The sequence below is a fragment of the Agrilus planipennis genome, unplaced genomic scaffold (assembly GCF_000699045.2).
Source record: "Agrilus planipennis isolate EAB-ADULT unplaced genomic scaffold, Apla_2.0 scaffold19, whole genome shotgun sequence".
In the NCBI taxonomy this organism is placed as follows: Eukaryota; Metazoa; Arthropoda; class Insecta; order Coleoptera; family Buprestidae; genus Agrilus; species Agrilus planipennis.
In genome coordinates this window covers 1,770,969-1,781,948 of record NW_020438954.1, presented here as the reverse complement: position 1 = coordinate 1,781,948, position 10,980 = coordinate 1,770,969, and the positions used below count along the sequence as shown (strand labels likewise).

The 10,980-nt window shown below is 33.9% G+C and overlaps 1 protein-coding gene across 1 annotated transcript in view; it reads left to right on the top strand.

The window, feature by feature from the left end:
* Positions 1-4,168: 4,168 nt before the first annotated feature.
* The window catches only part of LOC112904584, an 18,205-nt gene continuing 11,393 nt past the window's right edge, over positions 4,169-10,980 (top strand). The window contains exon 1 of the mRNA XM_025974912.1: positions 4,169-4,711. Coding sequence (XP_025830697.1) covers positions 4,579-4,711 — 133 coding nt within the window. The 5' untranslated portion in view covers positions 4,169-4,578. The remainder of the gene's footprint in view (positions 4,712-10,980) is intronic.

Sequence of the window (10,980 nt, the reverse complement as noted above, 5' to 3'; positions counted from 1 at the left end):
AGGGCACCAACCAAAAACTACTGCGTAGAATTAATTGGAATTTTTCACACACAAGCCTTGCTATATGAGCTCTCAAAGCATATAAAAATTATACGGCTTAAATGTGAAGTTGGGTGCAAAAGAATACAATTAAATCCTGTGTCGGGAAAAAACGAAATGACTTTCCGAACAACCCAATATATTATGATACAAGTTTTTCCGGGGTCCACTATAGTGGCATTTTTCTCCCTCGCAGTGCATCGTTTTAGTTTTTATTTACGCAAAATGAAAGATTTGGCTACACCATGAGGTTGGTGAATTATATTTTCGTATTAATCGAAGCGATTTTCTTTTCGATGCTGTGTTATCTTCCGGACTTTTTGGCCGTGGTCCGTGGAATCTTGCTTTTCCAGGCGTTTCGCCGTTCTTTGCTGACGGCATCTTCAGTGGTAACTGGGCAGGTGCTGAGTCATAACTGATGCAGTTTTAGAAGGGTAAACCCGTTTTTGAGAACGGCCAAAAAGCCCGCTAAGAAAACACAGCATCGATAGACGCCGGCCGTGAAAGCCTAAGAACTACGACTTTCTTTTGTTGTGAAATTGAAGTAGGTTAGTTTTAAATAGTCTCATCCCTGTGTAGGGGTGAGTCAGTCCCCTTTGGTATTGCTTCTTTAGGTTAATTGGATTGTGGAGGAAAGTTGGAAGAGNGGATGAGGGGTGAATCTCTATACAGGGGTGAGTCAGTCTCCTTCAGTATTACGTCTTTAGGTTAATTGGATTGTGGAGGAAAGTTAGAAGAGGAGTTAAAGTCGTTGGTATTCGCTATAGTACGTTTATGTTTAATATCGATTGAGTTTATTGTGTTCTTGTTGCAATAGATGTTTGAATGTAGGTTCAATGATGTAAATACGTGTGTGGAGTGTGTAAAATTTCGTTAATGTAATAACTTTCAGTTTTGGTCGAACAACTTGGTTAATGGCCTGCACGTATACTATTATTACCAATACATACATAGTGTGTTTGTATATCAAATATAGATGTTCTTCGTATCTGTTACAACAGAGAACTTTTTTTGCTGACATTCTTGACCATGACCATTATAAAATACTTTTAGTGCCACGTATTTTTTCTAGCATCGAACGGTATCCACACATTGTACAATTGTGCAGCGAATAGCTAATAAGATAATTTTCACTGTCTGAATATGTTATAAACGTGTATTTCTCTACCTATGCTAGGAATATAATTGTGTGTAAGGATAATGATAACAATAGTTTCTTAATTTTCGTATGAACTTTTGAAAACCTCTAAAATCTTTTGTAATTTTTTCAAAATTACTTGATAATTGTTTTGAGCACTATCAAGAAGAGTCATATAACGACCTGATGTGGAGGAGTTTTAGTTGGTAGGTCCTCCCAGGAGGGAATCCCACACTATGCAGTTGTAAGGACGGCTGGGTATCTATGAAGATTTCCTCTCTTAGACGAAAACAAAAGAAAACTATAAAGAGAAAAACTCTAACAAAGTATTCTCTTACTATGAAGATGCACCCCGTCACTTATTAATATTACTCTTATATTTAAATTTCTACTATTATTACAGTTTTTGTAGTCATCTGCTCTTCTATTTTCTTTTCGTTTGATTAAACACAGAAATTATATATCTACATTTCTCTAAATTCCACCCTGTCACCATAAACTCTACTAAACAAAGCTTTAACATCTACTTTTAACACTTTTTTCCTACAACTACTAATCCCTTTTCCAGCTCTACCTTTTTTCTTGTTCTTAAGCATAAATTAATTGTAATTATCATACAAAAATTATTCCAAATGTATATTCTCCTTGTATCCAACTAAATTAATCTTTTTTCTCCTTTTCACTACCTCTCTTCCTTTTTACGTATTCCCCTTTGTCTTGAAATGCCTTGTTCCAATATCATTTTTTGTAACTGTGAATGCCTCCTCCTTTAGTTCACCCATATTTTTTAATATGCCTATCATGCCTACTTTCTTCTCTTTCTTCTTTGACTTTCAATATCTTCTTGATTCGCTCCACCATACAACTTCCATTCTTTCCATTCGCTTTAAACAGTTACTTTTCCATTTTCTATACACTGTTTACTTTCGGCATCATCGTTATTACTCGACAATGATTATAGGCATTGCCCATTATTATTATTATTCGAGAAAAAGGGGAGATAATCGACAAGTTCGTTCGGGAGATCGGGAGCGATTGCCAATAATTTGGCAGGGGAGCATCATACAGTAAATGCATTACATGGTAGCACTAATGTCTGTTCTACCTGACAATCTCATGAATCCTACCTGACCGGCCATCTGAGATTGGACTATTGGTGTCAGTAATTACATCCCCAATACTGGGCGGAGAGGAGTACCAAGAGGTACCAAGACGGGTACCAAGCTAGCCACTGGGTTCTAGAAATCTTGCTCACCATCTAGGAGAAATTGGTAGTAGTGACTTCAGCCACCATGAGCTTTTGTGCGTATCTCAATCGCGCGTCCATGGTGGACGCTGTGTGCAAACCGCAAGGGAGGAATCACCACGTTAATCGAAATAAACCGGGAGGTACAGGACGTCTGACATATCTTTAATCATTGATTGTTTACAATATCCACTTTATTGTGAAAACTTTCTTAATTTTACAACTCCTTAACATTGTTTATTTTTTACTTTCCATAAAATTGGAATAAGTACAAAATTTTTACATTAGAAGTGTGGATATTACACTTATTTAAACACGCGCAAACATTTGTTTTCTTTGTGCACAGCAGTCGGCCTGTTCGTTTAGAAGAAGAATTTTGTGTAGGTAAGCAAAAACAAATGACANTATCTACATTTCTCTAAATTCCACCCTGTCACCATAAACTCTACTAAACAAAGCTTTAACATCTACTTTTAACACTTTTTTCCTACAACTACTAATCCCTTTTCCAGCTCTACCTGTTTTCTTGTTCTTAAGCATAAATTAATTGTAATCATCATCCAAAAATTATTCCAAATGTATATTCTCCTTGTATGCAAATAAATTAATCTTTTTTCTCCTTTTCACTACCTCTCTTCCTTTTTACGTATTCCCCTTTGTCTTGAAATGCCTTGTTCCAATATCATTTTTTGTAACTGTGAATGCCTCCTCCTTTAGTTCACCCATATTTTTTAATATGCCTATCATGCCTACTTTCTTCTCTTTCTTCTTTGACTTTCAATATCTTCTTGATTCGCTCCACCATACAACTTCCATTCTTTCCATTCGCTTTAAACAGTTACTTTTCCATTTTCTATACACTGTTTACTTTCGGCATCATCGTTATTACTCGACAATGATTATAGGCATTGCCCATTATTATTATTATTCGAGAAAAAGGGGAGATAATCGACAAGTTCGTTCGGGAGATCGGGAGCGATTGCCAATAATTTGAAGGGGGAGCATCATAAAGTAAATGCATTACATAGTAGCACTAATGTCTGTCCTACCTGACAATCTCATGAATCCTGCCTGTCCGGCCATCTGAGATTGGACTATTGGTGTCAGTAATTACATCCCGAATACTGATCGGAGAGGAGTACCAGGAGGTACCAAGACGGGTACCAAGCTAGCCACTGGGTTCTAGAAATCTAGGAGAAATTGGTAGTAGTGACTTCAGCTACCATAAGCTTTTGTGCGTATCTCAATCGCGCGTCCATGGTGGACGCTGTGTGCAAACCGCAAGGGAGGAATCACCACGTTAATCAAAATAAACCGGGAGGTACAGGACGTCTGACATATCTTTAATCATTGATTGTTTACAATATCCACTTTATTGTGAAAACTTTCTTAATTTTACAACTCCTTAACATTGTTTATTTTTTACTTTCCATAAAATTGGAATAAGTACAAAATTTTTACATTAGAAGTGTGGATATTACACTTATTTAAACACGCGCAAACATTTGTTTTCTTTGTGCACAGCAGTCGGCCTGTTCGTTTAGAAGAAGAATTTTGTGTAGGTAAGCAAAAACAAATGACAAAAAATGTTCTTTTTTTCATAAAAAAGCACATGATTTATTTGTTGAAACAGCCAAGAACTCTACCTTGATTCCTCAAACTGCCGAATACAAATTGCCAATTTGACGTCATTACCTATTTTTTAGAAGTTCAAAACAAGCTGAAATGCTTTGACATTGGTCTTTGCACCGCCAACTACGCCAAAGAGTTTTATTTTCTATCTTTTCCGCGCCTACCGGCATAAACATTCATCAGTCTGTGAGAAACTCACTTTCGAAACCGTTCTGATCTAGTGCTTGTTAACAACAATAACATAACTAACCGGTTATTGATAAATAAATAAATTACAATTAAACGACGCTCATAATTAATAATAAAAGCGGAACAAAATGAGAACTGCGATCCTTAAATCGTACAATAAAAATATTAAGGTTTTGTTCAGGGTGTAAAGTAGTTACTTTTGTTTTGGAAAAATTGTGCGGAAAATATTTCGATAATACAATTAATGACCGCGTGAAAAATAAGCAAAGACAGGAAGAGCCAAAACACTTCCAAATATTATAACAATAATTAACCATAAAAACGAATTTTAAAGATGAAGAAGGAAATGTTCCTGTTGGTGACTGTTTTAGTTTTGTACGTTCCATATTCGGAAAATTCTATTATAAGGTTTCCTTCAATGCCCAACCTGGACCTATTTCTAGATAAAATTGCCAACACAACAATAGGTAAGTGAAATTTTGTCACACAGGGTTTTTGTGGATTGTTTTATAAGTTAATTGTCTTGAGCAACATCAACAGCTGAATTTACTTAACAAATTAGCATTGAATTGAGACAATTATAAATACAACAAATTTTCTTACATCTGAAAGTATTAGTGTACTAGTTGTTTCTGTACAAACCGTTAGGTACATATTCTGAACAAATTATTTATCAAATAGAAATGAGAATTGAACGTATAAATTTTACATATACAATAAATAATTCAATTGAAAACATTAAAAATTGGAGCTTTAACTGTTGAAAGTGTTAAAAACTATGGTTTACATCTTTTTTGTGAAAAACTAAGAGCTCTTTTTTTTGTTTGTTTTTTATCTGATTGACACTTATCANGCACCTTACAACACCCTGTCGCGTATCTACATATATCATACAAATTAAAATTGACTTGAATACAGTGGTATACCGTGTATTGTGGTAGTTACATGTAGGTAACTGTGGTAATATGGGAGAAATGGTGGTTAAAAGTGGTCGAACTAGGGCAATGTTATGTTTCAACTAATTTGTTCAAAAAAATGTTTGGGATCTCCTACAATACTTGAAATTTCTCTAGTTTAGTAGGTGTGTGCGTTTGCGGGTCGACCACCGGCCACCAAATACCTATATACTATAGAACAACCGATATGTATTAGAATGTTTCTAGGGTAGTTTTCAGTTAGAATGTTTTCGAATGTCTTAGATTGTCCTGAGGTAGAATGTTCTAGAGTGGACTAGTCCTGAAAAATCGAGAACATTCTGTAAAATCCGACAACCATTTTGTGTAAGAGATGACTTCTGAAACTAAGTATGTTAAGGCATTTTATATATATTTCAACAAAAGCCTTCAAGAAAATATTTCAATGCGCTATAATGTTTAAGAATTGTCAACTTTGGCGTCCAAGTAGGTTTAAGGGCACCGAATACCTAGAGTACTGGAAAGTTATTGAATGTTGCTCACATGATCCTCAGCTGGACAACTCTTGAATGTCTACGGTCCTTAGGTACGAAGTTCTAGACTAGAGTGAATTGGACAAGAAGAATCGAATATGCTTTGGAAAGTTCTGAGACCATTATGTGTGATTGATGTCTACGACTGTCCTCAGTTACAAGTTCTAGAGTGAATTAGACAGGACGAATCGAGAAAGTTCTGGAATGTTCGAGAACCATCAGGTCACATTTAGAAGATCATATTTAAATATTGTGTATACTAAAATTTTACTTTTTAAAGAAAACTTCATATCAATTTACTTGCGTGAGAAGGTATAATTTGTAATGGTTATCCATTTACATGGTACATCGTACCACATATGTATATGTTGTGTAAGATGAACGAATTGGAACAGACCCACATAATATTTTATACATATTTCGTAACATTTTGATATATTTAGTGTCAAAACACTTAAAGAATTTTAGTTTGACTACTTCACATATTACCAGATTTCAATTTATTATGTAATGCAGCATCTTATCTGTTGATGACTAGATTTCATTGTTGCTCAACGAAGAAGGTACGGATGGAATTCTTATTCCATAATTATGAATATTTTTTTTGTAGAAACATATCTTAAAACGATTACAAAACAGAATTAGCCTGTCATTCAATTTAATTAAATACTTATTATATAAATACGCAGGTACGTACATATATATATATAATAAATTTAATTACTTAATATTGAATAATACATTACCCTACCACGTTATGAATCCAAGTATATTATAAAATAACTGTTGACTGGAATATTATACGAGTGGTCACCCATGAAATGTGACCGTTTTATTTTTGAAAACCTAATGAGCAATGTTATTGAAATACATCGATAATCTTGGTTTAATAACGTTTTTTGTTGATGAAACCCTACTTACTAAATCTAAAGCTGAAACATTCAGTTCCTACGATGTTTGATCTAAAAAATTCCCTAATAATTAATGAACAATGGAAACAAAATTAACGATGCCGATAGCCGACGCGATATATCATTATCATCACATTACATATTTTTTTGTCGACACTTTTCAATGGGACGAATATTAATCAAAACAGCGTAAAAAATTACTAAGTACATTTCAAGAACTAGTTTTCAGAGTGGCCCAAAAAGTATGCAATTGTGGTCAAAATATAAGTTTAATCTAGAAGGACACAGACCAATTAGAAGAATAAATCGGAAGAAATCTTTTAACACTATATTTATTACACGATGTTATTTAATATCCATTTATAAAAACCAATATTGACGTTTCATAAATACAAAACTAATAGTGTTTCTGATAAACGTACACAGATGAAAAGTGAAATGGAGAGTAGTAGTTTGTATTCAGATGTTGCTTTCGAATGGACAGTTCGATGGTGTTTCAATTGAGGAAGCGCATCATCACGTTAATAAAATATTGATCGAATGAAAAGAAAGTGAGAGTGAAATGAGATACGTGTTTCAACAACGTGGTCAGTTCAAAGAAATATTTCCTAAAGAAAGTTCACCAACCCAACACACCAACTAACTAATAACTGTAGATACACGTTTAAAAGTCTTTACAAGACACGTTGCTGGAGAAAGTGAATTCTAAATTGTAATATTCCTTCTAGTAAAACCTATTGCTTTTAGAAGGTTTCTTTTCATGCACATGCTTCTTTTTGTGCAACTTCATCAGTTGATTGTAAAAATTGAAGATAAGTATGATTCAATTAAGATAAATTATTTAGTGGCGGATAGTAGATGTTTAGGACCCAATGCATAACTTTCTTTGGGGACCGCTTTTCAAAAAGAAGAAAATAAAGGACAATGTATAAAATTCCTAAGTAACGCGTAATTTTCTATTTTTACAAGAAATGCATGACAACTTCCGGAGTCCCACGAGTCAAGGGCCGTATATAAAGTGCATCTTTTGTATTACCTCATCAGATTCGTCTGTGGTTGAACCCTTGTAAAGACCAAAATTTCGTGCGTCCAAATTTGAAAATTGGGTAAAAAGATGCTGAAGTTATGAATCATTTCCTTCAGTATCGCAAAAACACATGGCACCTTACAACACCCTGTCGCGTATCTACATATATCATACAAATTAAAATTGACTTGAATACAGTGGTATACCGTGTATTGTGGTAGTTACATGTAGGTAACTGTGGTAATATGGGAGAAATGGTGGTTAAAAGTGGTCGAACTAGGGCAATGTTATGTTTCAACTAATTTGTTCAAAAAAATGTTTGGGATCTCCTACAATACTTGAAATTTCTCTAGTTTAGTAGGTGTGTGCGTTTGCGGGTCGACCACCGGCCACCAAATACCTATATACTATAGAACAACCGATATGTATTAGAATGTTTCTAGGGTAGTTTTCAGTTAGAATGTTTTCGAATGTCTTAGATTGTCCTGAGGTAGAATGTTCTAGAGTGGACTAGTCCTGAAAAATCGGGAACATTCTGTAAAATCCGACAACCATTTTGTGTAAGAGATGACTTCTGAAACTAAGTATGTTAAGGCATTTTATATATATTTCAACAAAAGCCTTCAAGAAAATATTTCAATGCGCTATAATGTTTAAGAATTGTCAACTTTGGCGTCCAAGTAGGTTTAAGGGCACCGAATACCTAGAGTACTGGAAAGTTATTGAATGTTGCTCACATGATCCTCAGCTGGACAACTCTTGAATGTCTACGGTCCTTAGGTACGAAGTTCTAGACTAGAGTGAATTGGACAAGAAGAATCGAATATGCTTTGGAAAGTTCTGAGACCATTATGTGTGATTGATGTCTACGACTGTCCTCAGTTACAAGTTCTAGAGTGAATTAGACAGGACGAATCGAGAAAGTTCTGGAATGTTCGAGAACCATCAGGTCACATTTAGAGTAAGGGAAAATGTACTAGAAACCTCTTGAATTATTCCAGTATGGTTCTGAACTACACTGTTCTCGAATGGCTACAATTGTCGTCAGATAGAAGGTTCTAGAGTGAATTGAACAGAGAGAAAAGAATCGAGAAAGTACCGGAATGTTCGAAAACCATTATGTGTGAGTTCTGATACTATTATACTAGAGCATTTTCATGCATTTCCGTTACTGCCCTAAGCAATGCTTGGAACCTCGTATAATGATAGAAATTTCATCAGACTGGTGTGGATTTGGATTTGCAAGTTGACCAATAAACATCCGTTTAACATAAATGAGAATGTAAATCCAAAAGGGCGGGTTGTTTTCATCTAGTTATTTAATAATTGAATTTTCCTCTGTAACCGCAAGCTCGTCAACTGGAAGACTGACTAGAAACGCACTTCCACGATCCTAAGCCAATCTTCGCATTTCCCGAAAACATTCTACATCCCTAACTTTTTGCGTACATTAATCTAATATACATTGTACGTAGATTTTCCTGATCTTCTCTCTTTTTGCTGCTGTTTCTACTTCTAAGTCTCAAACTAGCCCTTCATGTCTCAGAAGGTGTCTTACCAACCTATCTTCCTTTTCCCTTATTGACCTCCACAGCGTCAAATACATACATACATTTGATAATCCTTTCCAAATTTCTAAATTAACTAAAAAAATGATTAAGTTTTGTTAGAAGCCATTCGACCCTTCGCTATTGTTTACTTAATGTCTCTACCACGTTTTCCATCCTGGGCTTTTCCTAGATATAGAAAAGCGTCGACTTCTTCTTACATTCGCACCGTTCAGTAACATTTTATAAGAAATTGTAAGAAACAATTGAACAGAGTAAAAGACTTTTTTTTATCAGTAGGTAACCCTGATAATTGTCTGTATCATGTTTTTATCTAAATATCTTTGCAAGTAATTAATTAATTTGGTATGGTATTAGGTACAGTTGAATGAACTGGCAAGGTATTTGTCGATGCAAAAAGTAATACCATTATTGTGACTGAGCAGTGAGCACTCTCATTTTTAATTGTTTTATTCCAAGTTTTATTACGACCTTCAGTTATAAAAAAATCCTAATGCAGTTTTGGATTATCAATGAAATTCCCTTGAATAATATCTGTAATGTAATGTAATGTAATGTATAATACCTTATTATGTATACCTACACACGCAAATTTATTTCATTGGAAGAACCGAAACAATTGTAAATCAAAAAAACAACAACCACTTTCAAGGCTCAATTGATGCCCTTGAAAATAAAATATTACATAATAGTGAAAATACCAAATTCGTAACGAGAAAATATAAAACAAGAAAAATCTCTGTTAGATCCTTTTTATTACAGTTCTATCGTTACCTAATCGGGAAACAATAGAAAGGATAACAGTTTTATTTTTATAAAAGGAGACAAATGCGTGTTTGAAAAATATTCTAATTATTGCTATTAGTTATTTCCACTGGATCAAGGTCAGCAACATTCTATATTTGTTTGTACAAATGCAATATTTAGCAATAAAATATGTAAGTACCTATATATCGGAGTTACTTTCATGCCCGTTGTACCATGTAATATTAATTTTCCACACCTATTGAAACTAATTTTCTTTAACATTGACAATGAAGAATATTTCTCTTACTATTAGTTAATTTGCTTATTAGTAGCAGCAAATATGGAGTTGAGTGAGCTTGGTTCGAGTGATCTATGCATCATAGAAAAAGAGGGTAGGCATAGGTTAGGTTGTACACTTTAGTATTGATTGCTATCAAATTATCTACTTTTTTTATTAAATAACCACAAAACCGATTATTCGCAAAATGGGATTCGACTCTAAAATTCTCGACTCTAAAACCCCTACTCTATTTGATCATGATCTCTACTTACTTGCTCTTTAATTTATTTCCTGGTTAAAATAAAACTTTAATCTAATAAAATAGACATTTGTAAAAATATGGACAAATAACTACCACATTGATATTTTTCAACAAATTAATTTAAATTGGATTAACAATGATTTAATTAATTTAGTTAAATTAATGTGGAAATGCATTTTTAATTTTTACCCACTACAAACTACCTCAAATTACCGAGGGAAAAAATTGTTGCTGTTGTCACACCCTCACCGGTAATCGAACCCGGGACGTTTGGCTTTATCATAATCTACAAAGTTTTATTATTTTTGTGTATTCTACAATTATTTTTTAAATTTATTATCCTTTTCATTTGCAAACATGTGGTCGTACGTAAGGCTGAAAATGAGAAGTAAATAATTTAAATATCTACTTAGAATGTTACGTCAAACTGAAGCAATTAAGACACTTAATGAAACAAAGCTATTATAGTTTTTATGTCTTCTTCTTTTTTTTTT